The sequence below is a fragment of the Asparagus officinalis genome, chromosome 3 (genome assembly GCF_001876935.1).
Source record: "Asparagus officinalis chromosome 3, Aspof.V1, whole genome shotgun sequence".
Classification (NCBI taxonomy): Eukaryota; Viridiplantae; Streptophyta; class Magnoliopsida; order Asparagales; family Asparagaceae; genus Asparagus; species Asparagus officinalis.
In genome coordinates, this window is record NC_033796.1 from 87,417,913 (window position 1) to 87,435,248 (window position 17,336).

The 17,336-nt window shown below is 38.3% G+C and overlaps 2 protein-coding genes across 2 annotated transcripts; both read right to left on the reverse strand.

Annotated features, from left to right (window-relative positions):
• Window positions 11,420-12,187, reverse strand: LOC109835399. The gene is made up of 4 exons (XM_020403374.1): window positions 12,115-12,187; window positions 11,929-12,021; window positions 11,540-11,844; window positions 11,420-11,450 (listed from the first exon to the last, which is right to left on the reverse strand). The coding sequence occupies exons 3-4, from the start codon at window positions 11,815-11,817 to the stop codon at window positions 11,420-11,422; spliced, it is 309 nt and encodes a 102-aa protein (XP_020258963.1). The 5' UTR covers window positions 11,818-11,844; window positions 11,929-12,021; window positions 12,115-12,187.
• LOC109832370 lies at window positions 12,216-12,926 on the reverse strand. Its single transcript, XM_020399758.1, has 2 exons — window positions 12,699-12,926; window positions 12,216-12,596 (listed from the first exon to the last, which is right to left on the reverse strand). The coding sequence occupies exons 1-2, from the start codon at window positions 12,800-12,802 to the stop codon at window positions 12,284-12,286; spliced, it is 417 nt and encodes a 138-aa protein (XP_020255347.1). The 5' UTR covers window positions 12,803-12,926; the 3' UTR covers window positions 12,216-12,283.

The window sequence follows — 17,336 nt, forward strand, 5'->3', positions numbered from 1 at the left end:
TAAAAAGAGCTACTTTAAACTCTGGTGATCTGTGAATAACTCAAACTATACCCCGTACAAATAATGCCTCCACGCCTTCAGTGCAAAAACCACTGCTGCTAGCTCCAAATCATGCGTGGGATAATTCTGTTCATGAGTCCTCAACTGTCTCGAAATATAGGCTACAACTCTTTGGGTCTGCATCAAGACTCCTCCTATACCCGATAAGAATGCATCAGTGTAGACAACAAAAGTCTTATCACTGCTGGGAATAATCAATACTGGTGCTGAAGTTAACTTAGTCTTCAATGTCTTAAAGGCCTCTTGGCATTTTGTGGCCCAAATAAACTATACATCCTTCTTAGTAAGGCGTGTAAGTGGTGTCGTGATCTTCGAGAATTCCTGAATAAATTTTTTGTAATAGCCCGCCAGATCTAAAAAGCTACGAATCTCGGTAACTGTCTTCGGTGGTTCCCAATCGAGTACGGCCTCTACTTTAGCCGGATCCACAATAATGCCTTCTTGACTGATGACATGGCCCAAAAATCTGACCTCCGATAACTAGAATTCATATTTGCTAAATTTTGCATACAGCTGGTGTTCCCGCAAAGACCGTAATGCCAACCTCAAATGCTTCTCATGCTCGGCCTTCGATCTCGAATAGATAAGAATATCGTCGATGAAAACTACCATGAACGGGTCTAAATATGGAAGGAAAACCCGATTCATCAAATCCATGAATACTGCGGGTGCATTGGTCAGCCCAAATGGCATGACAAGAAACTCGAAAGAGCCATATCGAGTCAAGAAAGCGGTCTTAGGAATATCCATCTCCCGAACCCACAATTGATGATAACCGAAACGAAGATCTATCTTCGAAAAACACTGAGCCCCCAGCAACTGGTCGGACAAGTCATCGATCCTCAGTAATGGGTACCTGTTTTGGATAGTGACCTTGTTCAACTCGTGATAATCAATGCATAATCGCATTCTCCCATCCTTCTTCTTCACAAAGAGGACCGGTGCTCCCCACGGAGAGTGACTCCATCGAATAAAACCCTGAGACAACAACTCATCTAGCTTGATCTGTAGCTCCCTCATCTCAGTAGGCACTATACGGTAAGGAGCTCGGGAAATCGGCGCTGTGCCTGGCTACAACTCTATGCAAAACTCGACCTCTCTCACTGGAGGTAATCTTGGTATGTCCTTAAAGACATACTGGTGCTCTGAGACTACTCGCATCTCACTCAAATCTATGCCCTGATCTCGTAATATCACCTCCTCGATGTATGTCAGATATGACTCTACAAACTGGTTATCTCTGGAGGTCGCCACTACTAATTCAGACCCATCATAAGCTCACAAACTAACTGTCTTCGCAAAATAGTCGATACTCACACGGTAGGAAGATAGCCAACCATACTAAGGATAACATCGAACTCAGACATACGCAAAACGATCAAGTCTATAACGAACTTTGAATCATCCAAACTGACGATACATCTCCTACAAATACTCTCTAAAAGAGACGTCTCCCCTAAAGGAGTAGATACAGATAAAGGAAAATCTAATGGCTGCGCCACAAGCTGGAGTCTAACCATAAAATCGTAGGAGATAAAAGAATGTGAAGCGCCAGAGTCAAAAAGAATACGTGCTGGAAAGGAATTTACAAGGAAAGTACCTTCCACTATCACCCCGCTCGCGCCATGATCGCATGGAACAACTGCATACACTCTACCAGTCGGCTACGCTGCATCACCTGGAACGTATAGGACTATCTGTCCTTGCTAGGTCTCCTGAATTGCTCGTACCTGTACCTTAATCCTTGGGACTACTGGAGGTGCCTCAATCCTCAACTGCTGACCCTAACCACGACCCTGAGTGTGGTTCTGCTGCTGCTGCTGATTTCTACCTTGCTGGCCTGCTGTAGGGACGCTGCGGCACTCTGCTGCTCTGTGACCGAGCTTGTTGCAATTGAAACAAGCTCCATCAAATTAGCGCTGCTGTTGCACCCTCTGATCCTGCTAATTGCCCTTCATATGGGGACCCTACTGATGTGGAACCTTATTATGATGCTGGGTTCCTCCTGAGCCTGTAAAAGGTCTCCTACCCTTACCTTTATCCTCGGACTGTCCTGACTTAGCACTTCCATCTTTGCCCTTAATAAATATAGCTGTGTCTGTCTCCTGGGCTATGACAGCATCTACCACCTCCCGTATTGAACGAAATCTCTAAGATACTAGAAATCGGCGTAAACCTGGGCGAAGTCCCATCATGAACATCTGAGCCTGCCTCTATTCGGTGTGCCACATGCCAGTGAATCTAAGTAGTGATATGAACTTACTCTCGAAATCTATCACCGACATATCCCTCTGCTCCAAGCGAGCCAGCTCTAACTCCTTCCCAGCTTTCGCTGCAGCCGAAACATACTGCTCTTCAAAGAAATACACAAAAGTCTCCCATGAGGCTGTCATCCTCTACTCTTGGGTAAAACAGAGCCGATACCATCCTCCTGCATCGCCCTTGAGGCTGAAAGCTACTAGTCTCTGCTTTTGCATAGTATTCACATTAAGCATGTCTAAAATATTGCTTACATCTTCCTTCCATTTGTGTGCTGTAATGGAATCCGTCGAACCATGAAACTCTGAAGCCTTCAACTTCTGGTACATCTCTACCAAACGAAGCCAAGCCTCCCGTTTAGCCATTCCATCATCAACTGAAGGTGGTGGTGTGACTACCGGTGTCCCCTCTGACATCTCCTCCCGAATGGGTGTTCCCTGACGAACCTGATCTACTATTTGCTCCTCAATAGCTGCCAGTCGAGCTGCTAACGGTGCTATGAGATCTCTAAGTACTGCGAAGCCTGCTGTGGCTCCGGCTAGCTGCCAGTCGAGCTGCTAACGGTGCTATGAGATCTCTAAGTACTGCGAAGCCTGCTGTGGCTCGGGCTCTCTATCAACTTGCTCAGCTCCCTGAGCACGGGTATCTCGGCATCCACGTCCTCTTCCTGACATCTATAATTTAGAAGTAGAGCTTATTACACAGTAAATAGAAATTCAAGCAGTAAAAGATATAATGTACACCAATAAGTAAATCGTGTCACATATTACTCATAGCATGCTTTATTACTCAAGCAAATAGTTCATCATAAAAAAAATTTTGTAGTTTTTCGCGTATATATATAATACGTCCTCACTCATACTAGGAATTCCTAGTGGACTGTATACATGATTCCTAAGAAACTCTATCCTAACTCCACAATATAACACAGGAATGATCCTAAGGATATGGGAACCTAGGGCTCTGATACCTGTAGGGTTGAAAAAATTAATTGGGATTGATTCTCTTGTTTTTAAGAAAACTGGGTTCGATCACTTGGTATGAAACCCTTACAATTACTCATACTCTCTCTCGATTACAGATGAAGAGAAGATTAATTCAGCTTCTCCTTGTTTAATGTGGGTTCTTAGTGGCGAAAGGATGCTTCCCCCGATGCTTGAGTCGAGCTTGCCTCCCGTTGACGTTAGAACAAGATTACTGGAGCTTTTGACGTTCGTTAGCCGGTTGGAATTGAGATTCGAACTCCGGTTCACCCGCAAAAACTTTGATTTCTGGTGATTCAAAGTCTGATTTTTCCAACCTCGTCCTCTGTAGCCATCCATGTCTATTTATAGGTTTAAGCATGTAACCGACGTGCTAAGATCATGGGTAGAGGGGCATAACTACCTCCTCCAAATCAGCGCATGCCGTAACGTGCTCCTGAAGATTTGCCTACGTGGCTGACCACATCTTTGGAGCCGTTACAGCTAAGTCTCACGTGGATGACGAGCCTCGTCTTTAATTGAAACGGGGTTTGTCAAGTAATACGATCCTCAATACGTAGCGAGGTTCGTCTTACCAAGCAAACTTTACAGTAAACCAGCTTCTTCTGAAGAATCTTGTCTTCACTGACTTTGTCTGACGAACTTCGTCTTCACTAATGAACTTCGTCTTTGACAGCTGAGTCTAACTACGTAGCAAGTCTTGTAAGTTTCCTTTTGACATGCCTCATCTTCACTAATAAGCTTTACCTCGTATCCAATGACGAGCTCCGAACTCTATATCCACTAGTGAGCTTGGAACCTTATATCCAACGATGAGATTCAAGTCTCAAGATCAGTTTCGTTCAATGATGAACTTTGTCTTTTGATGTTGAGCTTTGCTTCGTGGCGACTCTCATTCTCGAGGTTGATCTTCACTAAATAACAAGCCTCGTCTCTGATTGAGACGAGGTTCGTTTTCCTGATCATCCTTCTCATATTTTGAAATTTGGCATTTTTGAATGCCTACAAAACCTCCTTCAAAGTTTTCAGACTTGAATTGGGTTGTATGTAGTCTGAAACACTTTGAATACCTATAGGCATCTTGAACTTGTAGAGTTTTTTTTCTGACGAACCTGATTTCATCATGAACTTCGTCTTTACTACGAGGTTCATTATGGAGTTCGTCCTGTTATACAAGCTTTGTTAGGATAACAGTCATCTGACAAATGACACCTTGCGGCTTCGTCAGCAATGCTGTTACACACCTTTTCCAGACCCAATAAATGGTTGCCAGTTGGTGCCTAGAGATCTCCATGAATCCCATCTGTAGGTTTTGTTGGTGAAAGATCTCATCAAACGATCGCAACTAAAGATCGCGACCCTTGATTCGATCTTTTCCTGCCCCTATATATAGGGCATCATCAAATTGAAAAGTCATTTCTTCTCTTCGTCGTTTGAATCTGAACTCCTCCTCTTCCAAAATTTCCATCTTTTCTCCTTCGCGGGCTCTTTAAACAAAATCAATGGCCCCCAAGACCGCTGTTGACCAAAGCAAGGGCAAGGGCAAGAAGGTCGTTGGTTCTTCGCACGAGCCCAATGTTCTACATACTTTCTCAGGTAATGGATCTAAACGCACGATTTGTGTTCTGCAAGATATCAACCCTATCTATTTTAAACTTGGGTTTCTTGAGGAAGATGAACAGTTTTTTCCAGACTCATCATAAAAATGACGTCTTTTTGATATGATGAGGCTCATCATTGATGAGGCTCGCCTCCACGACCTGTCTCGTCTTTTGAGGAGTCTTATCTGCTAGTTGAATCTCACATGTCCAACGACGTTAGCTACCCTGATGAGTGCCATCCTCTAGATTTGTTAAACATAATCCGTTTATATGATGAACTTTGTCTTTTCATCGACTATGTTCGTTGGATTGGCGAACTTTGTCTTCATATTATAATTATTACATATTATTTTCAAATAATTATATATTTAATAATTTTGGTATATCAAATTGTTATGGTTATATATTATATTATATTATAATTATTACATATTATTTTCAAATAATTATATATTTAATAATTTTGGTATATCAAATTGTTATGGTTATTTTAAAAATATAATATAATATATAACCATAACAATTTGATATACCAAAATTATTTGAAAATAATATGTAATAATTATAATATAATATAACTCATTAAGTACAATAGATCCAACACTTAAACTAGATCTTAAAGTTAAATTGTTATGGTTATATATTTAAAGCTATATTGTTATGGTTATATACTTAAAGTTATATTGTTATGGTATATCAAATAATTATTATATTGTTATGGGTTATATTGTTATGGTTATATACTTAAAGTTATATTGTTATGGTATATCAAATAATTATTATATTGTTATGGTTATATATTATATTATATTATAATTATTACATATTATTTTCAAATAATTATATATTTAATAATTTTGGTATATATTTAAAGTTATATTGTTATATATTTAAAGTTATATTGTTATGGTTATATAACTCATTAAGTACAATAGATCCAACACTTAAACTAGAACTTAAAGTTATATTGTTATGGTTATATATTTAAAGTTATATTGTTATGGTTATATACTTAAAGTTATATTGTTATGGTTATATACATAAAGTTATATTGTTATGGTATATCAAATAATTATTATATTGTTATGGTTATATATTATATTATATTATAATTATTACATATTATTTTCAAATAATTATATATTTAATAATTTTGGTATATATTTAAAGTTATATTGTTATATATTTAAAGTTATATTGTTATGGTTATATACTTAAAGTTATATTGTTATGGTATATCAAATAATTATTATATTGTTATGGTTATATATTATATTATATTATAATTATTACATATTATTTTCAAATAATTATATATTTAATAATTTTGGTATATATTTAAAGTTATATTGTTATATATTTAAAGTTATATTGTTATGGTTATATACTTAAACTAGAACTTAAACTAGAACTTAAATATTGTTATATATTTAAAGTTATATTGTTATGGTTATATAACTCATTAAGTACAATAGATCCAACACTTAAACTAGAACTTAAAGTTATATGGAGGTGGAAATAACACGAGAACAGCTAGATCTATTACTGGAGAAGCGAGAACTTACAACAACTAAGCTTGAACTAACAAAGACGATAGAACCGTACAATAGATCCAACACTTAAACTAGAACTTAAAGTTATATTGTTATGGTTATATATTTAAAGTTATATTGTTATGGTTATATACTTAAAGTTATATTGTTATGGCAAAGTTATATTGTTATGGTTATATACTTAAAGTTATATTGTTATGGTATATCAAATAATTATTATATTGTTATGGTTATATATTATATTATATTATAATTTTTACATATTATTTTCAAATAATTATATATTTAATAATTTTGGTATATATTTAAAGTTATATTATTATATATTTAAAGTTATATTGTTATGGTTATATAACTCATTAAGTACAATAGATCCAACACTTAAACTAGAACTTAAAGTTATATTGTTATGGTTATATATTTAAAGTTATATTGTTATGGTTATATACTTAAAGTTATATTGTTATGGTTATATACTTAAAGTTATATTGTTATGGTTATATACTTAAACTAGAACTTAAAATTACATTTAATATATTATGCTAGATATTGTATTAACACCTCCTCAGACTCAAAACCAAAACACCAAAATTAAAACTTATTTTAGGTGTTTAGGAAAAGTGATAATGTTTTGGGTTGAAGACGATTTAGCTCAAAAAACACCATGGAATCCATACGGGAGCCTAAGTCATTTGTTTTACTGGTTTTGTTAGTTCTTGCTTAGATGTTGTTAGTTCTATCATCTTCCGTGTTAAGTCTAAGGGCACTCATGTTAGTTCTATAGCCGGCTAGCGCTAGTTAGAGCTTTAAGTATTGGATCTAGCGTCTTTGTTCGTTCCAGCTTAGTTGTTGTAAGTTCTCGCTTCTCCAATAATAGTTCTAGCTGTTCTCGTGTTATTTCCACCTCCATATAACTTTAAGTTCTAGTTTAAGTGTTGGATCTATTGTACATAATGAGTTATATTATATTCTAATTATTACATATTATTTTCAAATAATTATATATTTAATAATTTTGGTATATCAAATTGTTATGGTTATATATTATATTATATTTTTAAAATAACCTTATTTTATTATTAATATAATATAATATTATACTATTGTTAATATAATATAATATTATACTCTCATTCATATAATATAATATTATTAATAATGTTAATATTATGTTATGACTAGCATGTTACTAATAAATTAACGTGTTATAAATATTCTAATATTATGTAATATATTATGGTCTTTAATAGGGCTGAGTTTATTAATAGTAATTTAATAATATATTAGTAATTTATGATATATATAAATAGGTATTATGAATATATTATCTTTACATTAACATATTTTAGCAATAAATTATGTTAGATATTACATTAACATATTAACTCTATATTAATTACATTTAATATATTATGCTAGATATTATATTAACACCTTCTCAAACTCAAAACCAAAACACCAAAATTAAAACATATTTTAGGTGTTTAGAAAAAGTGATAATGTTTTGGGTTGAAAAAGTGATAATGTTTTGTGTTCTTGGGAACAAGCGAAGTTAGAGCTAGCAAGAAATGAGGTAGAACTAACGCGGTCTAAGCAAAAGCTAACACTTACTGTATTATAACTAACACGAAGCTAGAAATAACATAATATGGGAAAGAACTAACGGGGTATCGACTAGAACTAACACTTACTCTATTAAAACTAACCAGAATCGAGTTAGAACTAACAGAACCACGAAGTAGTCCAATAGAACTGACAGGAGGACAGCTAGAACTAACATGGGCAATAGAACAATATAGACTAAGCTGGAACTAACAATAAGGTAGAACTAACGCGAGCTAAACTACAACTAACACTTACAATTTTATAACTAACACGAATCTATAAATAGCAATGAGGTACAAAACGTTGCCCAAGTGTTTGTCAATTCTCCATGTTAGTTCTAATTGCTAAAGTTGTAGGACTCTTCAACAGCTTTTCAACAAATCTTAAATCACCTCATTCCGAGTTCGGGCGGAGAAATTACAGTGAAAACAACAATTAGAACTAACATGGTGTAGATTAGAACTAACATGGTATAAGTTAGAACCAACAAGACATAAGTTAGAACTAACATGGCATAACTTAGAACTAACATGGCACAAACTGGTCATTTTCTATCTGATTCCGCTCGAATCTGGGCAATAGAAGAATATAGACTAAGCTGGAACTAACAATACAAACCAAGATCTAAACTTGTGAACAAGTCCATAAGCCTAATAATACAAAGACTAAACAACAGATAGCTTCACAACAACAGTAGAATTAAATGCAAACAGCAGATAAGCTTAACAACAAACAGATTAGATTTGACAACAGAGCGCTAAACTACGCAACCAGTCCATAAGCTTGACAACAGCTTCGCAATAGGAGAGGTTGAAAAACAAAACATAACCTTGACAATCCGTCCATAAGCTTGACAACACAACGCCAAACATAACAATACAACCAGTCCATAATCTTTACAATAAAATGTGATGACTTAACAAAACAACCTTGTACTAAAGTAATGTCAACTGCATGTACAATCTGTGTCTTTGCTCTTAGTTATAGTATCTTGGGTGAGTATACCTGGCTCCCTTCAATGAGCTTGTGCAATAACAACAGTTAAGATTTATAAGCGCATGGAATATGATAAATTCAGATGGGTCAATACGTGAATCACCTAGGAAGGCATGCAAATGCTAGCAAAAAGATAGTCCTCTGGCTTACGTTAACACTGTATAGCTATAGAGTGTTAACATATGCCAGAGGACAATTCTCTCTAGCATTTGCATGCCTCCCCATGTGATTCACGCATGACCCATCTGAATTGATCGTATTCCATGCGCTTATGAATCTTAACTGGGCGTTAATGTACAAACTCTTTGAAGGGAGCCAGGTATATTCACCCACTGATGGAACTAAGAGCAAAGACAATGGGGATAACATCTTCATCAGCGTGAGGGATATCCAAGATCCACATCAGCGTGCGTCCCAGGCAGGCCATGACCTTCATCGGATGTACAGGAACTAGCCATGATTTTACAACGCCATATATACAGGGGAACTTGAAGGTGTAGGGGAGAGGGTAAAAGTATGGGGTTTATAAAATAAATGAGGAAGAGTCTACAGAGAGTCGGCGATGGGGAGATCCTAAAAAGATTGCGCCAAAAAGGTAATCAATCCTATCCTGGGGTTGAACAGGCTTTGGGGATGGTGATATTGCTGCGTGGGATGTGGGGATAGGTTCCGGACCACGTTATCTTAACTCTCCTCCTTGGGACTGCACTTTTGCAAGGTGAGTTAACTCTTCAACCTTGGGAACTATGCAAAAACAATGAATGCAGTCAAACCTATAATATCTCGGTAACCTTCACAGCCAAGTGCAAGTGAATAATGTTAGTTTAAGTGTTGGATCTATTGAATATGTTAGTTCTACCTGGGTTAATGTTCGTTCTAGCCGTTTCCGTGTTAGTTCTTGCCATTCTCGTGTTAGCTAACGCAAGGTCTAGTTTAAATGTGGGTTCTAATGCCTATGTTAGTTCTAGTTGTGTTCTAATGACTATGTTAGTTCTAGATTAAATGTGATAGTTCTAGCTGATCTCGTGTTATTTCCACCTCCAGATAACTTTAAGTTCTAGTTTAAGTTTTGGTTCTATTGGATATGTAAGTTCTAGCTGCCCTTCTGAATAATTCTACCCCTTCTCGAGTTAGTTCTACTTCGTGCTGGCGTTATTTCTAGCACAAGTGTTTGTTTTGGTGGCCATGTTAGCCCTACCTCACGCTTGTTAGTTCTAGCTGCCCTCCTGTTAGTTCTATCCCTTCTCGGGTTAGTTCTACTTCGTGCTGGCGTTATTTCTAGCACAAGTGTGTGTTCTGTTGGCCATGTTAGGCCTACCTCACTTCTTGTTAGTTCTAGCTACCTTCCTGTTAGTTCTATCCCTTCTCGAGTTAGTTCTACTGCGGGCTGGTGTTATTTCTAGCACAAATGTTTGTTTTGGTGGCCATGTTAGCCCTACCCCACAGCTTGTTAGTTCTAGCTGCCCTCCTGTTAGTTCTATCCCTTCTCGAGTTAGTTCTACTGGGGGCTGGTGTTATTTCTAGCACAAGTGTTTGTTTTGGTGGCCATGTTAGCCCTACCTCACTGCTTGTTTGTTCTAGCTGCCCTCCTGTTAGTTCTATCCATTCTCGAGTTAGTTCTAACGCGGGCTGGCGTTATTTCTAGCACAAGTATTTGTTTTGGTGGCCATGTTAGCCCTACCTCACTGCTTGTTTGTTCTATTGTTTTGGTGGCCATGTTAGCCCTACCTCACTGCTTGTTTGTTCTAGCTGCCCTCCTGTTAGTTCTATTCCTTTTCGAGTTAGTTCTACTGCGGGCTGGCGTTATTTCTAGCACAAGTGTTTGTTTTGGTGGCCATGTTAGCCCTACCTCACGCTTGTTAGTTCTAGCTGCCCTCATGTTAGTTTTATCCCTTCTCGAGTTAGTTCTACTGCGGGCTGGCGTTATTTCTAGCACAAGTGTTTGCTCTGGTGGCTATGTTAGCCCTACCTCATGCTTGTTAGTTCTAGCTGCCCTCCTGTTAGTTCTATCCCTTCTCGAGTTATTCTACTGCGGGCTGGCGTTATTTCTAGCACAAGTGTTTGCTCTGGTGGCTATGTTAGCCCTAGTTCACTTCTCATTTAACATGAAAATACTTACAACACACAACAACAACGTAGTTGTCTGTAAATGTACACGCAAACAATTAACAACATATTAACAACATGAACATACTTACAACATTGAATACACAACAAAAACCTTGGAGAAAATTAAAATAATATTTACAAAAAAGGTGAATCGCGTGCATACAAAAGAGCAGCACAAAACTTTGCTCTATATTTTGCACAATCTCCTTTTGAAATTGTTATCGACCGTTTTTCGACAATGCTGTTAATGAATTCAATCATAAAAGATCCCGCAATCTAACGTTCTGCATTTAGGGGAAAAATATTACAATATTGAAAATGACAATGAAACAAAAAAATGAACAATTAAATTAGAAATGCATGAAACACTTACGGTCCTTGTTGTGGCACGGCAACTGACACAAGACCATGATGCTCCAATTTCCCCAATCCCCAATTACTCTCAATGAAACTCATAAACTTATTTATAAATTTCACAGCATCGGCGGTATAAATGGGGGAGTTGATTGAGGAGTAGTGATAGAATTTTGTCTCCTCTCTCACTAACTCTACCAGGTGCCAATGTCCGGAGCTGACAATCGGGATCAGAATTCTTTCACACTCCAAGAACTTCTGCTGAGAAACATTTTCCTTCATTCGTTTTGCCACCATTTCAAGATTTCCTTCTAGAAATGCTTGCTAAAAGATGCAATAATGTCAACATTGTGGGATAACATAATAATAATATCCACCAATTAGTGAAAAAAACAAGGATATACTTACTGCAAGCCAAGGTCTTGTGACATGTATCTTTCGATCATAACTATTAGTTGTTTCAATCTTGTTACAAAGCCGAATAACAAATGCATCGATCACCTACAAAATTTACCATGAATGAATAAAATAGTTAATATAAATTATTTTATATACAACATCAAACAAACAATAACCCAATTGTTCAGAACCTACATCGTCACTGAGTTCACCTCCCGTTAATAGTATATAAGCATCTAAGTGAGATACGCTTGCTTCGGCACACTTCCAAATGTATGTATCACTATATGCAAGTACATTGTGAGAAAATTGCTACTAGAATTAAGTAAATTCAAAGATTATTATTAGAATAAGTCAGTAACAGTTACCTGTTCATTCTCGATTGTAGAAAGTCTTCAATTAATTTGTTCTCATAATCAAACGCCAGTGCCTTACCTGGATAGTCTCTAGATGTAGGTATGAAGCCTTCTTCATTTTTGTACTTTTTTTTCCCATCAGGACTATCCAATATCTGGATGACACGTCTCTTCTTTGTGCCTTCCTTTGGTTGATCTAGAGGCATATAAGGTGAAGTAACAGAGGGTTCATCCTTCCTCTCCCTCTTTCCGACAGCCCGTTTGATAGATGGTGTTTCTCTGTTATTCTCATTACCACCTTCATCTTTTTGAGAAACATCTCTATAGAGTCGAGAAGGCATATAATTAACAAAGAGTTACACAAGAATTATATGGAAAATATAAAAATTAAAATTGCAAGAAAATTTAAAAAACTAAACTCACCGAGCATCTTCTAAAATTCTCATGTCTCTTGCGCTCATCACAAAGTCATCACATAAATCGGCTTCCCCAGTTCCTTCCAAATTCTCATATTCCTTAGCTTCCATATCCTCTTTGATTTTTTTTTTCTTCAGTTACATTTCTGTCATCCTCTTTCTCCTTGGTTTTTTTGGCATCTAGCACTACGCTCTTCTAATTCTCGTAATTCTGTAGTGAGCTCATTCAACTCGTACGTCTTTGTAAAACCCCAAAAATTTAAATACTTTATGATAAATAATAATAAATATGTTATACATTTATAAATAATAAATTATGATGTTTGAGTATGCTAGGAACTGATTTGAGATCAATTCAATGTATATATGTATATATGTGAGTACAAATACCCAAATCATGCACAAAGGCCAAGAGTGAGAATCTGGGAATTTTGACCAGTTGAGAGTTTCTATGTTTTTATTACTGATTCATTAAGAATATGAAAAAGTGTATAATACCAAAGTTGTAGATCTCTTCAAGAGCTTTCCAACAAATCTTAGATCACCTTATTCCGAGGTCGTATGAGAAGGTTATAGCCAAAATACCGAAGAGAATGTTCCTAGTCAGACTGAATTTCCAGTTTCGGGTTTCGGGTTTCGGGTTTGCTGCTATATATATACATGTTATATCATGAAAATCACCTCTTTTCTTCTGTTTTTACAAACCCTAGCAGCCCCCCTCTTCTCTCCCAAACCCTAGATCCATTCTTGGAGGATTTTGGAGGAGTCGACGCGAGATCCATCGGTGTTCAGCGAAGGAGGATCTTTCTCACTTGTTTTTGGGAGCTCATCTACACCCCTCAGGCGAGTAACTTCTCGCCCAACCCCCACCCCTTTTGTTTTCATGTCAAGAACTGAGTTTCATTGGGTTTCTTTGAGCCAAATTCGTATTTTTGAATAGTTAATAGAACATTATGGCATAAAAGTATGAAATTAATGTATTCTTTGCTCTTAAAACTCACCAATGGTTCATGTCTAAAAGATCTAGATCTGAATCTAGCTTAAAAGAAGTAAAAACCTTATTTTTATTGTTAACAATGGGTAGATCATGTTTATATATATATATGGGATCTTGTTGACCAAGTTTTAAAGGTTTAAATTCGTGTTTTACTGCTGCATAACATTTCCATAAAGATGGGTATTCGTTTTTAAGATTTTTGTTTCAGGTTTCGAGCTGACAGAAACCCAGATTTGGGTTTCTGTCCACTCGGCGGTCGACCGGTGCGGTCGACAGCTGAGCTCGTGTAGAGGCTTCGATCGACCGCGATTTATTGTCGGTCGACCGCGACGTTCTTCCGGTCGACCGCAATTTATTTCGGTCGACCACGATTTATTTCCGATCGACCGCGATGTTTTTATGGTCGACCGCCAGTAGCATATCAGAGTGCGGTCGACCGGTGCGGTCGACCGCCGCACTCTCTGTTGCATTTTCCCTGTTTTGTACATTTTTGAATATTTGTTCAGGTTCGAGTGATTTCCTGGACTATCTGACATTGGTATTTGGTCTTACTATGTACCCAGGCATGATAGAAGACCTGAGGGTACCAATTATGGATATATACACTGTTTTGACTGTGACGGTCCATGCGTTGGACAACGGTCACACCCGGTCCATGCGTTGGACAACGATCACATCCGGTCCATGCGCTGGACAACGGTTACATCCGGTCCATGCGTTGGACAACGGTTATTTTCAGTTCATGAGTTGGACGTTTACATCATGCAGTCTATGGGTTGGACGTTTAATTTATATAGTCTAGGTTTTGGACACTTAATCGTTTTCTGACATGTCACTCATGTGAGTTTGACATGACACTTATGTAGATTTTGACATGATATTCATGTAAGTAATAACATGATACTCATGTGGGCTATGTCACAACACTGTTTTCATGCTCTGGTGTTCGTCGTATTTCTTTTATTATTATTACTGCACTAGAACCTTGGGTTTGGTATTTAGGAGTTTACAATTTGAGATGTAAGGTATATACATGAGGGTTTCCTTGTTTGGATTATTTCTCTCGACGTACCTATGCTCGTGTTGTAAATTTCTAAATACTAAAACCCTCTTTAGTAAGAACAATGATTTTTTGATCTCTTATATATTCACTGTATTTTTCTTATACAACGAGCCCTGTTCCCTTGGGGTTGGTTGTGATGTTACTCGCTAGCGCTTTGACGCTCGTTGTCCCTCCCCCTTTCAGGTAACGAGCCAGGAGCCCGGAGAGTCGTAGACTGATGGCGATGCATTTTAGCTTCAGCCGTCTTTTAGTTATATTTTCTTTTGGAGTTCCACAGTAGATTTTTAGTTAGACATTTGGAGTCTTGTTCTAGAAGTTGTAAAGGCTGTGTGCCTTATTTCCTTTTTGGCAGATATTTGTATTTGAGACTTGTTGAGTATTCCAGTTTATCTACTCAGATCTTAACTGTGTATTTCTGTATGTGGGATGATGAGATATTTATGTGACTGTTATCATTCCATTAGTATATCATGTATTATCTTTTACCTGTTTTGTACCTACACCAGTTGTTGACTCTACTAGATAGATGTTAATTGTGATGGTGAAACATGTTATTGCACGGTGTGGTGCATGGCAGGTTTGACATTCTTGGTTTCACCTTGGACTGCAGCCTTGTGTGAACCCAGGGGCGTCACAGTTGGTATCAGAGCTCTAGTTCCAGTATCCTTAGGATCATCCTGTGTCGAGTCGTGGAGCTAGGATAGAGTTTCCTAGGATTCATGTATAGAGTCCGTAAGGATTTCCTAGTATTTGTGCAAATACTTTTGTAAGTTTAAAGTATTTGTGCAAATACTCTATGTTGTGAAAATTGTATTGTGATACGCTATTTATAGAGGTCTATTTTGACTCCTAAACTCTTATTTTCTTTTGAGCAGAGATGTCAGAATATGATATGTCACGTACTTAGAGATCTGAAGAGGCTGAACCACAGCAAACCCCACCTGAGCCGCAGCAGGCTCCCCAGTACCTGGTAGATCTTATGGCTCCCCTAGTTGCTAGGATAGCAGCAATCGAGGAGCTTGTGGCAAATCGCATTGCACCACCACCACCACCAATAGCTGAACCCGCCATTTCTCAAGAAAATGGGACAGCTAAGTTTCAGAAGGACAAGGAAGGAAGTGCTGAGAGAGGGCACGTCGGAGACAAGGGTAAGAACAAGAGACCCTTATATCGACCTCAGCAACAGCAGCAGAGCCCTCATAAGAAGGGATCCCAACAGGATCAGAGAGAAAGGCAGCAGCACAAATTCCGGGGATCTTGTTTTAATTGTCGCAAGGTCGGACACAAGGCATTAGAGTGCCGCAGTGCACCAACAAGAGCTCAGAAGGGAAATGGTCCAACTCAGCAGCAGCGGAAGACTGAAGGACAGGTTCCAGCAGTTCAGGAGGTTTCCCAGGGGCAGATTGTCCCATATTCTCCAGCACCAGCAGCAGAGCAGTTTTCGACTACTGGCAGAGTTTATGCATTAGTTCCGCATGATAATGGAGCTAATGGAGCAGTTTTGGAGGGTACTTTAATTCCCTTTCGCCACCTGTATTTTTCTATTCGGGATTTCGGCATTCCTTCATATCACAGCATTTATGGCTTAGACTCCAGCTTGTTAGCTCAAGCCACTGGACACCCACCTTTATCTGTTTCCACCGCCTTTAGGACGAGGTATCGCTTCTGAGAGCGCGTTGTAGAGGTGTACCGTCAGTTTAGACGCAGTCGGCCAGTTCATAGTCGATTTGATAGTGTTTCATATGTCCGAGTCGATGTCCAATCCTGGCATGGATTGGTTGTCTTCCTACCAATGTAGCATTGACTTGCTTTGGAAAGACAGACAAGTTGTGAGCGTACCGACGGGTCCCGAGGTGATTGTAGCCGCCTCTCAGGGCAACCGACTTTGCGGAGTCATTTCTGGCGTAGCATCGAGGAGGTGATGCGACGGGACGGGTGCTACTGAGTTATTGGAGACTAGAGTTGTCTGGAGTATCAGATGTCTTTCAGGAACATACCTGGATTACTCCAGTGAGAGAGGTGGAGGTTGCATTGAGTTGCAGCCCAAGCAGACCCGAATCCCGCGCGCACGCCTATCGTATGGCACCAGCTGAGATGAGAGCTTTCAGACCAGTTGAATGATTATTAGCTCCAGGGTTTTATTCACTCGGATCACTTCTCCGTGGGGCGCAGACCGGTCCTCTTCGTGAGAAGAAGGATGAAGTAATAGATTATGGCATAGATTATAGAGCAGTTGGAACAAGGTCACTATCCGGAGTAGGTACGCCTTACCTAGGATCCGATGACCTTGTTTGACCAGTTGCAGGGTGCGCAGTATTTCTCGAAGATTGATTTCGTTCTGGCTATCATAGTTGCGGGTTAGGGGAGATTGATATCCTAAAGACCACCTTTCTTACTCGGATATGGTTCCTTTCGAGTTCTTTGGTCATTGCCATTGGGTTGATCCAATGCACCGCAGTAATCATGAATTGATGAACCGGGGGTTTTCCGTCCCTTCTAGATCAGTTCATGATCGTTTTCCATCGATGATATTCTTATCTACTCGAGATCGGAGGCGGATCACGAGAGCATCTAAAACTGGATAG